This window comes from Loxodonta africana, chromosome 19 (assembly GCF_030014295.1).
Source record: "Loxodonta africana isolate mLoxAfr1 chromosome 19, mLoxAfr1.hap2, whole genome shotgun sequence".
NCBI lineage: Eukaryota > Metazoa > Chordata > Mammalia > Proboscidea > Elephantidae > Loxodonta > Loxodonta africana.
Genome location: NC_087360.1, coordinates 24,611,089 through 24,627,586, shown reverse-complemented (window position 1 = coordinate 24,627,586; position 16,498 = coordinate 24,611,089). Strand labels below are relative to the sequence as shown.

At 41.2% G+C, this 16,498-nt stretch overlaps 1 protein-coding gene across 5 annotated transcripts in view; it reads right to left on the bottom strand.

Moving 5' to 3' along the window:
• The window catches only part of EIF4ENIF1 (eukaryotic translation initiation factor 4E nuclear import factor 1), a 48,832-nt gene that overhangs the window by 15,051 nt on the left and 17,283 nt on the right, over positions 1–16,498 (bottom strand). For all 5 annotated transcript variants that reach the window (XM_064272458.1, XM_064272460.1, XM_064272461.1 and 2 more), the window contains exons 4-9: positions 13,496–13,623; positions 12,744–13,030; positions 12,267–12,468; positions 6,033–6,208; positions 397–532; positions 7–186 (exon numbers count right to left, since the gene is read on the bottom strand). In XM_064272458.1, coding sequence (XP_064128528.1) covers positions 7–186; positions 397–532; positions 6,033–6,208; positions 12,267–12,468; positions 12,744–13,030; positions 13,496–13,623 — 1,109 coding nt within the window. The remainder of the gene's footprint in view (positions 1–6; positions 187–396; positions 533–6,032; positions 6,209–12,266; positions 12,469–12,743; positions 13,031–13,495; positions 13,624–16,498) is intronic.

Genomic DNA, 16,498 nt, shown 5'->3' with positions numbered 1-16,498 from the left:
ACTTACAGCTTTCTTTAAGTTTTTCTTTATTTGCAGAAAGGCTGGAAAGAAGAGGTTTTAAGTCCACTTTGGCTTTCTGTAGCATTTCTAAAATATCCACCTTATTTTCAGCATTATCTTCCAATGGTATAGGAGCAAAGTAATTCCCCGAGTTCTGTCCAGGAGAGAGGATGGCTTGCTCCAGACCTGGCATTGCAAATAAACATGTACATAATTAATTGGTCCCAACAAAGTATAGAAACTGCTCTTCAAAAGTACTGAGAGGACACAAATTAAAGCTTTTCATTATCCAGAGATCCTTTGACCTTAATGGACCCCAGACTAATGAAAACAGAACGAACCATGTCAGAGAAAGTTCAAGTTTACACCCAAAGCCAGAATCTGATGTCATGTTACCTGCAAGCCTCTCCAGTTCTTCATGTGGTGTTGACCCAAGACTGCTGGACCGGCTTCCTGATCGGCTCGGGTTAGAGAACCACCTACTGAACCGACTGGCAGAGACTGATCCTTCCCCCAAAACATCTTCTATTATCTAAAGGGAAACATAAAAGGAACTAAGACAACAGTCGCTAGGCGAAAAGGACACGAAAGCTCAAATCCTAAGAAAATGTCACTTACTTTCAAAACTTCCTTTGATGCTGTTGATCTGAAGGTAAACACCCTTAGAACTTAGCATTTTTAACACTTTTTAATTTACTTTTCTTCCTCTGTTGGGTCATTTCTGAGTAACCCAAACTTGGGTATAACCAACCACATACTTTCTAACCACAGAAAGTAAAGCCTGTACACCATAGAACGTGTTTTGGTTTTTTCCTCCTTGTCTCATTAGAAAACCCATACACTATCAAATGTTCTCAGAGGACACAGTTTCAGAATAAAAATCAGCACCAGAGTGAAGAATTCCACTGCTAAGGTGACGAAAAAAAAAAGTGGACTTCAATTAAACATGAAATATGGGGAGCTGATAAAGAAACTCCTGCTTCAAACTGGAATTTCATCCTAACAATTTCGGAAGTCAAAAGCTAAACGAGTAGAGTTTCTAAGTCAAAATTTAGAAAGTGTCAGAATGTGAAAGATTAACTTTTAATTGATCTCTGTGTTTGAACTGAATGGGTATTTCAGGTGTTTGTTTTAAAATCGACCTCCAGTAGTTCTCAGTTTAATAATAACCAAAAACCAAACCCACTGCCGTGGAGTCAATTCCGACTCACAGCGACCCTATAGGACAGGGTAGAACTGCCCCATAGGGTTTCCAAGGAGCACCTGGTGGATTCAAACTGCCGACCTCTTGGTTAGCTGCCGCAGCACTTAACCACTACGCCACCAGGGTTTCCAGTTTAATAATAAGAGCACTTAAATGATGTACCCCAATTAGAAATAACTTACTCAACACTATTATCTTATAAAAGAACTTCAATTACCAATTCTTAAAAACTAGATTTAAGCTATTTTAAAAACATGAATTTTCAATTCTACCCTATCATAAATCCAGCTAAATATCCAAACTGATCTTTATGCAGTCCTCTTATCAACATTTAGAAAAGATAAAGCAGATGTCAATCAAAAAATGAGGCACATCCATGGAGGTAAGGCATAGACTTTCATCACATCTGCATCAACTGATACACAGAAAACATGTTTTTTTCCCAAAAGCTGGTACATGGATGGCAAAGTCAGTAACTGTGTTTTAACTGAAGTCTGGAACCCATGGTTTCTAGTTCAGTTCATCAGGGGAAACTTAGATTTATTCTTCTGTTCCTACCTGGAAGAATTTTTTCATAACCTGCAACCCAAACTGAACCACAAAGAACTTCTTTTGAACAGAACAATAACAGATTTTAACTCAAGATTGCAATTCAACTAATGCTTCTAGTACTTCTGTTTTCAGAGAAATTACTCAGTGTCAGTCCCACTTCACCTGTAGACTCTCATACTTTAAATAACGCTGGCCTTCAAGCGCATTAATTTTGGAATAATTAAAGTATAAGAAGCACTACAAGTGAGGTTTCACTGCATACTCAAAATACAATCACCTTGGTGATAAAACAAGAATTATATGACAAGTAACTAAAAGCTATAGCTATTTTGATGTTAAAAGTCTGAAGTTCTACAAACAGCAAAATGATGGCTTCACACTTTAACTCCTCTGGTCATACTGTATAGGGTAAAAAGTCAGAAGACACACAGAAGGAACGTGAAAAAGCAAGGACATAAATATAAAGTATCTGGACATTTTACAGAAAGATGACAATGTGGAAAAAAACTATTTCCATAATTTGATCAGTGACCAACATACTTTCTGGCAGAGAGGCACAGTTCTATTATAGCTAAACCTGTTGCCGCTGAGTCGATTCCAACTCATAGCGACCCTATAGGATAGAGCAGAACTGCCCCATAGGGTTTCCAAGCAGCTCCTGGTGGATCTGAACTGTCAAACTTTTGGTCACCAGCTGTAGCTCTTAACCACTACGCCACCGGCGTTTCTATTATTATAGCTAAAGTATAGTTAAAGGAGTAGAAACAAAGTTAATTTTACGGACTTTTAGGAATGTCAATTTCAAAAAACTAAAGCATTTTAAACGGGAAACAAGTCCTAAGAGGTCATCTGGTCAGCGCTCATTTTTACCACATAGTACCACAGAGCAAGCTGAGCCACTCAACCAGCAGTGCCCCCCTGCATGTCGGTACAGAAGGTCGAGACTAGGTCCGAGAGCTCTCACTTTTTGGTCAGGCATCCTCAACTACACCTTTGTCAGCCATTGGCTGATCGAGGAGCCTGTGAACTCCGTTATGGTGTTTCAGCTGCACCTACGAGATGTTTAATAGCATTTTTGAAGGTGACCTATGACTATTAGTCTGGTCCTTCAAACAAAGGTACTTTTAGATAAGCCATATCCTCAAATTCATTTCATTCTGATCAAACAGACACTGAAATATTTTTGTTCTTTATGATGATTACTTGGTTTCAATGACTGATGATTTTCTTACTTTCCACTTTTATGGAAACTTCTATATTTTTATACTTGTTTCATTCCAGTTTATTGGTTTCTTTTTGTTTAAATTTCTAATGCATGCATTTAAGGCTGCACATTTTCTTCTGAGCGTGCTTTTGACTAATCACCAAGGTTTTTCTACGTCATATTCCTATTAATTGCGCTAAATAATTTAGGATTTCTATTTTTTTCGTAATTTTTATTGTGCTTAAAGTGCAAGTTCACAAATCAAGTCAGTCTCTCATACAAAAATTTATGTACACCTTGCTGTATACTCCTAGTTGCTCTCCGCTTAATGAAACAGCACACTCCTTCCCTCCATTCTCTATTTTTGTGTCCATCGGCCAGCTTCTGACCCCCTCTGCCCTTCTCATCTCCCCTCCAGATAGGAGCTGCCCACATAGTCTCATGTGTCTACTTGATCCAAGGATTTCTATTTTGATTTCCTTTTTCTTCATTCAACATGTGCTAGACACTGTACTAAGAGGTGCATCATATTTAAAATTAATTTTTAATGAGTTTAACTGATGTCATTTACATGTATGATTCAAATGTTCAGTCTGTATAGTTTTTTTTTAGCTGTCAACTTATTATCTAATGTATTACAATGCATGTGAATATAGCCTACATATATATTTCCTACTCATTCACTGTCTCCTCTTATGAAAGCTCTATGAAGACAGGAACTTTGTTTTGTTTACTACTATAATCTCAGTTCCTAGAACAATGCCCAGAACCTAGAGTTGCTTGATAATTATTTCTGAATGAAATAAATACAGTATTTGAGATTTCCTTTGTGGTCTAGTATGTGGTCAAATTTTATACACAAAACAGAGTGCATTCTCAGTTTGGTCTCCTCAGTTCCTGCTCTCCTTGCTTTATGCTTCAGAGGCAGTATAGCTGTAGGAGTTAAGGGCAGAGACTGTTAACTGAAACTGCATAAATAAGAATTCAGTTCCCACCACTCACTAGCTGTGTGACTTTGGGCAAGTTACCTAAACATTCTGTGCCTCTGTTTCCTCATATGTAACATGCCTTATAAGGGTTTTGTGAGGATTAAATGACTTCTTAGAGTCCTTAGGAAATCTGTGCACTACCAAATGTTCTCAGAGGACAGTGCCTAGAACTGCCTGAAGCAACAGTGCTGTGTGCAAGTGACCTACTGTTAACAGGGTTTGCACTTCGTTTGGGTGTGCTCGGGCACAGCTGACTTTCGTTAAGTGCTCACATTTGGAGCTAAGTACAGGCCTCTAAAGTTTGACCTTCTACTGTGAAAATTTTGTACTATAAGAATTCCATCAGCATTCTAAGACAAGGCAAAAAAAAAAAAAAAAAAAGGGGGGTTATTACACATGACCACCAAAAAAACCCTCTAAACCTGTTGCCATTAGGTCGAGTCTGACTCATAGTGACCCAACAGGACAGGGAGAACTGCCCCAGAGTGTTTCCCAGGCTATAATCTTTAAGGAAGCAGATAGCCATGCCTTTCTCCCACAGAGCTGCTGGTGGGTTTGAACTGCTGACCTTCCAGCTAGCAGCAGAGTGCTTTAACCACTGTCCCACCAAGGCTCCTTCTTTTGTAAGTAATAAAAAATTACTCGAAGGCTAAAAATTTGAGGGGACTACTAGCTAAGTTTTACATCAAGAAAATTAAGCTCACATCCAGATGGGACCCCTCTGCTTAGAGTGAACCAACAGACTGTGGGCTAAGAGATGGACTATTAAAACTGCTGCCTAGGAGTCCTGACTCAGCAGATCTCGACGAGAATTTTAGCAAAAAAACTAAGTGACAGTTGCCCCAGCTGCCTCTGGCGTGCCACACTCCAGGTGATCCTGAACAGTGTTTGCAGAAAAGTGTGGTCTCAGACCGTGCAGGTCCATACTGAGGTAAGTTCAGAAAGTGAGTAAATGCTTAGGGACATTTATAGAAATTTGGCACTGCTGCAACACTGGTACTTTACTGAAGTATTGGTTCTCAATGGACTGGAGATAAACCCTGGCCCCTCACCACAAGAGAATTTGAGAAGTACTGCTGTAGAACTCACCTGTGGCCCTGTATCTATCAGTGCTATGCAGTGCCTGCTCACCTACTCTGTGTAGCCATCTTTTGGGGGTTGAGGAACAGCCAAATGACAAGGGAGACGGGTCAATGTTGTCTGCTGTCGTGCCCAGTTTTGTCTGCTCATGCAGGAATCTAACAAAGAGTAGTGATGGTTAAGGAGTATAGGAATTTAAGTCAACTCCCATGAGTCACTAAGTCTAAAGGACTGGTCAAACTTACCTGCTTTATCTAGTGTTGCTTTATATAATTTGGACATCTAGAGAGTACAGATTTTTTTGGTCAAGTGGTTTTTAAATTCTACTTTGTCAGAGTTCCATGCACTCTTTCAGGAACCATACAAACCCTCATTTCTGTGTGTACAGGTCACAGTTATATCTCTTCTCCAAAATTTTTGTGAGGATATGTTAATCACTAAATGTCTGAAGGGGGTAGGAGCAAGGGCGGGCCACAGTTGAAGATTTAGGGATGGCTTACTGTTTCTACTTTAAAATTCCAGAAAGACTAGGCCTCAAGAGTTAAATGGCAACACCAATAGCATCCCAAGTTCCTTTTCACTAGAAAGTTTTTGGAACTGTCACATCACAAAAGATACCACTTAAACAAGCAGCCTTACTCAAGTCATGCAGGTCAGCATAACACTAATCGCCAATTACAAAATGCCACCTCCACACTAAATCTTTACAACAAATACTTGACTACTTCAAAACAAAAGCAGACAGTGTTCTTAAACATCTGAAGAATTTTTAGTTCAATGCCACCAGCCTGGCAAAAAGTTAACTGGTACAGAGTTCTCACTTGGTCGTTTCCACTAAGCCTCTCAAAGCCAACAAAAATTCAAATAATATTTAAGAATAAAAGCCAAACAAAACAAAACAAAACACCCAAACCCAAAGCATCTACCAAACAACGCTTAAAGACTCAGGTCAGATTTAGCCATAAAAGTTACTCCATCTGTGATTTTGTGCTGCTACACTCACCGAAGCCAAGCACGGCACCTTATCAAGGTTAAAGAACTCATTAAAGTCAAATTCTCCTGGGGACTGCTCAGGCAAGACGGCGTCCCTTGGCACCTCCTGATCAGCAGCAGGCTCCTGTGCAAGAATGACCTCCACCTCATCCTCTTCGGCCACTCCTCCATTGCACTCGACTATGCCTGAAAGCAAAACCAGGACAAAAACAGTCTGATCAAGCTATGCGCTCCAGTCTTCCTCTGTGTACTCAGCCAGCAACGCACATGCGGAAGAGCCACAGATGACTTTAAAAGCAGACTTCTTGTGCAAGTACAGCACTTACAAAAGTAAAACAGTCCTCATCCTACGGAGCTAGAGAAGGAAAAAAGCCTTAATAACATGCCAGAACACCAACACAACGGGAGAAGATTATGACCCTCCCCTCGTCGATAGTTCATGTTTTCTACAGTGTGGTGGCTTCTTTTTCTAAAAGGAAACTCTTTTTTTTTTTTTGAAAAGATAGTCTTTCTAAGTCCCTTATTAAACACAGAACCAAATTAAACTGGCTCTGCCTACGCCCATGCCTCTGCACCACAACAGCTTTAAAGGCAGGGTTCTGCTACCAAAGATATTATGTGGAACCAGACTTGAGGGCAATTTTCACTTGCTGCCTACAGGTTGGTTGTAACTCATCCTTCAACGCAAAGCTCAAATGTACCTCCTCTAGGAAGCCTGCGCTGCCTACCCATTTTTACCCTATGCAGCAAGATTAATTGCTGCCTTCTCTATAATTCTTGTGTGACCTCTCGAAGCACTTACTACACGGTATTACAGTAACTCTCTGGTAGGACTGAGCCCTCTGGGGGCAGGTAACCCATTTTAATCTGCCTCGTCTTACTCTACAGTGCTAGCTAAACTTAAAACTCAGTAATGTTCAGTTGTTTTTAGGATGGAAAATATTTTAAGTGCTAAGTGAAGCTATCAGGTGCTAACATTTAAGGAATCTAGCATATTAGTTTTAGCCAGAGAGTATGGACAAAAAGGTCATACAACCTTGAATACATCCCACCTGAATTTAGAGACCATCTCAAAAATAGATATGACACACAAAACACTAATGACTGAAGACCAGAAGTGTTATGGGAAGACATCAAGGGTATCATACATGAAGAAGTAAAAAGTCATTAAAAAGACCAAAAGAAGTAAAAGACCACAGTGGATCTCAGGAGAGACTTTGAAATTTGCTCTTGAGTGTAGAGCTAAACAGAAGATTTCAAAGGGCAGCTCAAGAAGACAAGGTACACTATTATAATGAAATGTGCAAAAAAGACCTGGAGTTAGAAAACCAAAAGGGAAAAACATGATCGGCATTTCTCAAGCTGAAAGAATTGAAAAGTCAAGCCTCAAGCTTTCTATGGTCAAAAAACTGAATGATACAAGAAGCATCAAAAGAAGATGGAAGGAATATAGGTCACATAACAAAAAGAACTGGCCAATGTTCAACCATTTCATGAGGTAATATACGATCAAGAACCACTGATACTAAGGGAAGAATTCCAAGCTGCACTGAAGGCACTGGGAAAAACAGGGTGCCAGGAATTGACAGAATACCAACTGAGATGGTTCAACAAATGGGATGCAATGCTGGAGGCACTTACTCATCTATGTCAAGAAATTCAGAAGATAGCTAACTGAGTGGAAGAGATCCATATTCATGTCCATTCCAAAAAAAAGTGATCAAATGGAATGCAGAGATTATCATAAATATCATATGCTAGCAAAATTTTGCTGAAGATAATTACAAAGTGGCTACAGCCATACATGACCAGGGAACTGCCAGAGGTTCAAGCCGGATTCAGAAGAGGACATGGAACAAGGGTTATTACTGCTGATGTCAGATGAATCTTGTCTGATTGTAGAGAATACCAGAAAGATGTTTACCCGTGTTTTATCGACTACATGAAGGCATTCAACTCTGTGCATCATAATAAACTATGGATAACATGAATGAGAATTCCAGAACACTTAATTGTGTTCATGTGGAACCTGTACATGAATCAAGAGGCAATTGCTTGAAGAGAACAAGAGGATACTGAGTGGTTTAAAATTGGAAAAGGTGTGTGGCAGAGTTGTATCCTTTTACCATACTTATTCAATCTGTACACTCCATGAAGCAGGACTATGTGAAGAAGACTATGGAGTCAGGCAAGACTAGAGGAACACCTATAGTACGCACACGGGTGACACAACCTTGCCTGCTGAAAATGAATACGATAAGCACTTACTAACAGTCAAAGGCTACAGCCTTCAATATGGATTATACCTGAACATAAAACAACTAAAATTCTCAGTTGGACTAATAAACATTGTGATAAATGGGAAGAAACTGAAGTTGTCAAACATGTCATTCTACCTGGATGCATAATCACTACCCCTGGAAGTAGCAGCCAAGACATCAAACGATGTAGTGCATTGGGTAAATCTGCTGCAAAAGACCTCGTTGAAGTATTAAAAAGTGAACATGTCACTTGATGATTAAGGTGTGCCTGACCCAGGCCGTGGTCTATTCAATCGACTCATATGCATATGAAAGCTAGACAATGAATAGGAAGACAGAACAAGAACTGACACGTTTGAATTGTGGTGTTGGTGAAAAATACTGAATATACCACAAACTGCCAGAATCTGTTTTAGAGTAAGTACAGCGAGAATGCTCCTTAGAAGCAATGATGGCAAGACTCTGTCTTGCTAACAATGGACACATCGTTGGGAAAAACCAATTGCTAGAAAAGGACATCACGTTCAGTAAAGGAGTGGGTCAGTGAAAATGAGGGAAACCCTCCATAAGATGGATTGACATGTTGGCTGCAAAAATGGGCTCAAACATACCTAAGACTGTGAGGATGGCGTAGGATTGGGCAATGTTTTGTTCTGCTGTACATATAAAGTAGCCATGAGTCAGAGGCAACTAAGAACAACATGGACAAAAAATGAAAATTTCAGGGCAAAAAAAAATGTTATTCGGGATTTTTTTTAAAAAAAGAAAAATAAGTATTGAGAGATATACTTTTACTTGAAGAAAAGAACTTCCAAAGCCCTACCCTGCAACAGCACCGATTAGAAGAGCTGCCTGTAGCATCAAGACCACAACAGACATGACATCATCCTAGCAAAAAGTCCTCAAAAGTTACTGCAGTCTTGTTACTCACCAGCCAGGATATTCTATCTAGACCAAGGTTAACTGCTAACTTCTGCTTTCATGCCAATAGCACTCCAAAAAACTAGACAGCAAAGCAGAGGAATACAATATCTGACAGGTTAAGCAGCTTGCTTATCTGAGGTCTCAATACTAGCAAGTGGCAGAACAAAGCTTCGAGCGCAGGCCTGCACCCAAAACTCTTCCGTCCTGCACTGGACGTATAAAGGCGCGCCTGCTCCTCCCAGGTGTGCCGGCCACCCAAGGGCCCTTAGCCTTCTGAGGGCCTGTGGCAACCAGTGAATCCATGGACAAGCCAATGGGCAGTCTCTCCAGTGGGACAGCACACGCTACTGCCAACGTCTAGAGGTAAATGCCATTCCTTAAAGGTTGGCGTTTACGTTAAAATGACTGCTGTGGTGGCAGGTACCACCACTTTACAAAGAAACTGAGCCTTAGAAAAAGTAAAACAATGCCATGTTTATATGCTTTTCCATTAGAGCAGAGCTTCTTCCTGACCCATCTTATCCACCAGAACCTACCTGCTCACTTTAGGACAGACAAGCAAACATTTTTGATGCAGTTTTATGTCCCAATTTAAGGGTGACAGCCAAAAGAGATAGTCTGTACTTTGCACATATATCTACAAAAGAAATCATAATATTTTTGCTATTCACTTTTATTTTGTGATGAGATGGGGACATCTCTTTAACAGAAAAATGGCTTTTTGGTGAAAAGCAGCAAGAAAAGTGCCCCACGTGCCTTTTTATGCTGGCTTTAAACTCTCTGGAAAGCCGGACTGGGCCTGACAACTGACAGTGGGTACAGGTGCATAGGAGTGCCCTAGCAGACCGATATAACGGGCCGTTTATTATGACAGACTCCAGAATCAGGTCCCATATAAAGATAACCAACGGCAAGTTTTATCGCATTGAAGAATGAGCGTATACTTTCGTCAGCATGGACGCAAATTTGAATTTTCTTTTCTATTAATGGAGAGTTTTAACCATCCCCCCACCCCCAATGTATTTTTTTCTGGTTGTAAATGTAATCCATATACAAACTATTTCATTCATCATGATTTATACACAGCACCTAGTACTGGGCCCTGTATATAGTGGGTGCTCAATAAATGTTTTAAAATAATGCAGACAAGGTTCACTACTACACTCCCAGCACTGAGTTATGTGCCTGCACAGGACAGCTACACAATAAGTTGAATGAAAAGCTGGAATACATACATACACAAAATGGGCTTAAAGGCACACATCAGCCCTTCCCTAGGGATAATCACCAGCATTTCAGTTTGTTCAGCTCCTTTTATCCTTACAGCCAAGGTGAAAACTATAGAGTACTTGCTTATCTTCAGCACAATGGCTAGAACAGCCCAGGAACCTTTTATAGTTAACAACGAGCAAACCAGTACAGGACACCTGGGTTGCCCCAAGGCTCTGCCATGAAACCTGTCCCTCCTCTCCAGGTTCCTAGATTTCTCTCCAGCCTCTGGCTCTTCCACTTGTTGATATAAGAATGACTAAAAGTTATGCTCCATCTCAGTTAAGAAAACATCTGCTTTTCTCACCAGAAGCCTGGAAAGGTCACATTTGCTGGTGTAGCTTTAGTCTCACTGAGAACGAGACAAAGGCATATCTCAAAGCCAATTTCAGAGCAAAGTCGCCCAAGTTACCCATCAATTTCCTGCACTGCCCTAGTGAGGAATATGTAACAGCACAAAGATAATGGTAATGTCTACTGTATTTAGAGAGCGGAGCAGTGGTTTAGAGCTTGGCTGCTAACCAAAATGTTGGCAGTTTGAATCCACTAGCCACTCCTTGGAAACCCTACGGGGCAGTTCTGCTCTGTCCCATAGGGTCTCTATAAGTTGGGATCAACTCGGAGGCAACTGGTTTGGTTTGGTTTTTTGGTACTGTATTTAGAAACTGTACACATAAAGGCAAGTAATGAGATTTTTCCCTTCTTTTCTTCCAAAGAAATTCCATTAGCTTATTATGCTTAAATTTGTCTTAGCCTCATCATAATTTTAAGGTGGCACTGCACAAACACTCATGTATTAAAATGGCTTTCTTCTTTAGCTGCCTGGTATCTGCCAAAAGAAAGCTTTTTTCCCAATTAAACCTGAAGGCTGGAAGGAACTAGAACTTAGTCCTCACTAGGCTGGGCTCTGATGTGTACATTTGATCTTCCATGCTAAATAAAGGTAACCTTAATTTTATGAAATAGGCATTGTCTTCATCTACAAAGAACAAGCCCACCTTTAGTTGTTTCGTCAAAGATAATCCCTTTATGTAAGCAGCAGCTCCAGTACTCAAAACCATGGCTGGCCCACCTGGCTCTTCACCATGGTTCTGCACTGCCTCTTTCCAAGACCATCAGCCCAATGCTGGCCACCTCAGAGCCAGGTTACCACCTGTGAATGGACCCCCACTCTGTACCGGGCATAACGTACATTAGCTCTGGCTCTGTCAGTTTAGCAAAGGCTATAATTTACCTTCTTTGAGAGCTGAAAAAACTAAGTTTGGAAGAAGCCAAGGCATTTAGAACTGACCTGGGAAAGCCTACCACCCTGGTGAAGAGAGTGGGCCCTGAAGCCCAAACCATCTCCTTCAGTTCCCACCTTTATCGTGTACTTCCTCAGTGACCACAGACAAATCACTTACGCTCTTTTAGCCTCTATATGCCCATCTACAAGATGAGAACAGAAGTACCTACACCTCACAGGGTTGTAAGAAGTAAACAGGATTATATAAAAAAAAACTTTTACCACTGTGCATAGTACATAACTGCTCAATAAGTGGGACCTCTTACCATTTTACTACATATTTCCTATGTCTGAGGAACCCTTTTGTGTTTTCAGAAACTAAAGTGAGGCTTTGCTGTTTAGCACTGTAGGCAGAACAAGTTGAGGAGACACTACGTTCTACACTTACGAAGTCACATTTTTTTTAATGTGCCATTTCTTAATATCTGGTGCCCATGCCCATTCCTAAGCACACAGGAAGCCAATAATGATGACAGTGAATTTTCCTCCCAAAGTTTGTGCTGACCTTCCTTCACAGAGGCTGTCCGTCGCCTTGTTCTTTTTCTCCCTTTGTGATCTTCTTCTAGTATCTTATCATCAAAGCCAGTAAGCTCAATGGTTTCAGACTGACTTGTAGGTCCAGCTGAGAACCATTCTGGTTCTTCTTCCGTGTAAGAATCGTTTCTTCTACGCTCGCCAAAGACTCGCTTACTATCCCCAAACTCTCTCTGGAAAAGTACATAATGCAACATAAAAATAAGATTCTAGTTAAGGCATTTCCACCCGAATCAAGGCCTTGATAAATTAAATAAATCTCAAGAGTGAAATGAAAATACTACGCTGCAGACTTGAAGCCCATCACCACCCTTCTCCCTCCAGCTCTATTTCTCTGGCTGGTTTAAGAGTGGGCTCTGTTCATCCAAGATCTCAGAAGTAACCCAGTGCAAATGAAGTGACTAGAGTCCCCAGGCTCATGAAATGCCAAAGGGTCTAGAAGACAAACCCTAAAACGCTTGTCCTTGTAGTCCCTCTCACGGTCTCTGTCTCTCATGTCCCGAAGGTCCTTATCACTAAGACGGTGATCCTTCTCAAAGCTCCGGGCAGAGATTATTCTCCCACTGCCAATCCTGCGTCCACCAAGCAGGCGAAGCCCATCACTGTCTTTCTCCAATGGGCTTCCTGAGTGCCGGGAGCTAACGGCAGCTGTCACGTGGCAGCCTCCTCCAAAGCTTCGTCTCTGTGGACTGAGAACAACATCTAAGTCGTCTTCTTTCACACGCTCTCGTGGATCTGTAAAGATGCAGAACAGAGGAAGTTAGGCAAACCAACAGGGGCATTCTTCCTATGCGTGGGGTGTGTTCGTGATTAGGAGGAGGAGAAGGGTGTGGAAAGATTGGGTTTATCAACAGAGTAACATGTACATCGTATATTTAATAAGAATGAGCCTTTTGCTTTTTCTCTTTGAAGCCATGAGTGTACTTCACTATAATTGACTTTCCATCCTTAATCTCTGCAATGAGTGAGTCCTCATCTATGCAATTATTAACAAATTTTTGTCAACTAAGGATCTCACTGCGTGGTACAAAGGGTTAAGCACTCAACTACCAGCTGAAAGACTGATGGTTCAAGCCCAGTTTACTGATAAGGACATTTTTTTCCCAAGGCCTAAAACTCTCACAATAAAAGAATGAAGCCAGCAGTCAACAGCACATCCCCAGCTTTGCCAAACCCACTTCTAAGTGACTGTATGCTCACCTACTATCCTACGTGCCAGAGAAGGCCGGTCTGTATCGAGCTCTTTCTTCAGACTTTCCACTGGCGAGCTCCGCCCTGAAGCTGGGTAGAGAGAGGCATGCCACTTCTCAGGGTCCCAGACGCCATCGCTGCATGTCAAAAGGTATTAACAGTTAGCACTTGGTACCTATGAATCACATGTGGTCTAACTTCTAAACTTCTTCAGGCAAAAAAAGCTATGGAAATTCCTTTACAATAAAAGATTTTATGGTTACCTTCAGGATGGTTACTTCTTTTAAGACAAAAACAACTATTAATTCAATGATACTTGTATTGTTGTTCACGTTATCACCAATACTCACCTATAAGCCAGTGGTCTGTGCATAAGTGAAACACTCAGACCACAGAGCCTGGGGTGCATATCACCATATCGCTGCCTGTCCTACTCAGAGGGACACTCCATAAATATTGATTACTTAGTTTACTGAAGAGTAGTACAAGTAAGCAAACCCCCCCTTAATTGTCTCACCAAAAACATTTCCTAAAATGTTCTGACGTGTGCTTTTCCAGAATTTCTGTGCATAGGCTCAGTTTTTTCCAGAAACAGGACCCTCAACCAAACCCATTGCCACTGAGTCAATTCCAACTCATAGTGATCCTACAGGACAGAGTAGAACTACTCTATAGGGTTTCCAAGGCTGTAAATCTTTACAGAAGTAGACTGCCACATCTTTCTTCCACAGAATGGCTGTGGGTTCATACCACCAACCTTCTGGTTAGCAGCTGATTATTTCAACCACTATGCCACCAGGGCTCCTCAGAAACAGGACAGACAACTCTTAATAGACTAAAATTTGTGGTTTAAGTTTTATTTTGTTATTCACTCATTAACAACAGAGTGGCAGATAGTATAGTGTGCAGACCTGAGAAGCAGCTCTGGAGCCCAAAGATCAAGTTCTAGCTCTGCCACCCACCATTGGGGCAATCCTGAAAAAGTTACTGAGCTGCATCCTTCAGCTGTCTGCAAAGAGGACTTCCCCAAGCCCCAGGTCAGACTAGGCCTTGCTCTGAACCAGCACAGTTCTCTGTACTCGTCCTCCACAGCGTGTAATGGCTGTGCTGATAAACTCTTAAAAGTATGTAATTGTCTCCTATCATAGACCAACATCCCACGAAAGTAGGGAGTATTTTTATTTATTTATTTTTTATTGTGCTTTAGGTAAAAGTTTTCAACTCAATTTCTCATATAAAAATTTATACACATATTGTTAGGTTACCCTAGCTGTAATCCCCATAACGTGACAGCACACTCCCCCTTTCCACCCCAGGTTTTCTTTGTCCATTCAACCAGCTTCTATCCCTTTCTGCCTTCTCACCCTGTCTCTGGACAGGAGCTGCCCATTTAGTTTCGTGTATCTACTTGAATCAAGAAGCACACTCTTTACAAGTATTATTTAATGTTTTATACTCCAATCTAATTTTTGTCTGAAGAGCTGGCTTTAGGAATGGCTTTAGTTCTGGGTTAACAGAGTCCAGGGGCCATAATTTCAGGGGTTCTCCTTTTTAGTTTTTTTTCTAGTCTCAGTCAGACCACTAAGTCTGGTCTTTTTACGTGAATTTGAGTTCTGTAGCACAACTTTCCTCCTGCTCCGTCAGGGACTTTCTGTTGTGTCAGGGTGGTTATTGGTGACAGCCGGGCACCATCTAATCTAGTTCTTCTGGTCTCAGGCTGATGGAGTCTCTGGTTTATGTGGCCCTTTTGTCTCTTGGGCTAGTATTTTCCTTGTGTCTTTGGTGTTCTTCATTCTCCTTTGCTCTAGGTGGGCTGGAACCAATTGATGCATCTTAGATGCTGCTCCTAAGATTTTAAGACCCCAGACGCCACTCACCAAAGTGGAATGCAGAACATTTTCTTAATAAGCTTTGTTATGCCAACTGACCTGGATGTCTCCAGAAACCATGGACTCTAGACCCAGTAGAGAGTATCTGACAGCACCAGGTGGTGTCCACCACGTGTCTATAAGTTGGTGGTACTGTGGTGGCTTGTGTGTTCCTATGATACTAGAGGCTTTGCCACTGGTATTTCAAATACCAACTGGGTCACCCTTGTGGACAGGTTTCAACGGAGTTTCCACACAAAGACAGACTAGGAAGGACCTGGCAGTCTAATTCTGAAAAAAAGTGGCCAGTGAAAACCTTATGATACAGTTCCAGAAGATAAGCCCCTCAGGTTGGAAGGCAGTTGACATATGACTGGGGAAGAACTGCCTTCTCAAAATGGAGTTGACCTTAATGACATGGATGGAGTCGAGCTTTAGGGACCTTCATCTGCTGATATGGCATGACTCAAACTGAGGAGAAACAGCTGCAAGCATATATTAATAACTGGAACGTGGAATGTATGAAGTATGAATCTAGGAAAAAATGGAAGTAATCAAAAATGAAATGGAATGCATAAGCATAGATATCCAAAGCATTAGTGAGCTGATATGGACTGGTATTGGCCATTTTGAATCAGACAATCATATGGTCTACCCTACCGGGAACAACTTCAAGAGAAACGGCGTTGTGCTCGTCATCAAAAAGACCATTTCAAGGTCTATCCTGAAGTACGATGCTGGCAAAGATAAGATAATATCTATATGCCTACAAGGAAGACCAAGGGTTGGCAGTTCAAATCCGCCAGGCGCTCCTTGGAAACTCTGTGGGGCAGTTCTACTCTGACTTATGAGTCGGAATCAACTCGATGGCACCGGGTTTTTACAAGGAAGACCAGTTAATACAACTACTATTCAAATTTATGCACCAACCACTAAGACCAAAGATGAAGAAACTGAAGATTTTTACCAACTTCTACAGTCTGAAATTGACCAAACATTCAATCAAGATGCATCAATAACTACTGGTGATTGGAATGTGAAAGTCGGAAACAAAGAAGGACTGGTAGTCGGAAAATATGGCCTTGGTGATAGAGATTCTATAGGTCGCATGATAGAATTTTGCAACACCAACGACTTCTTCGTT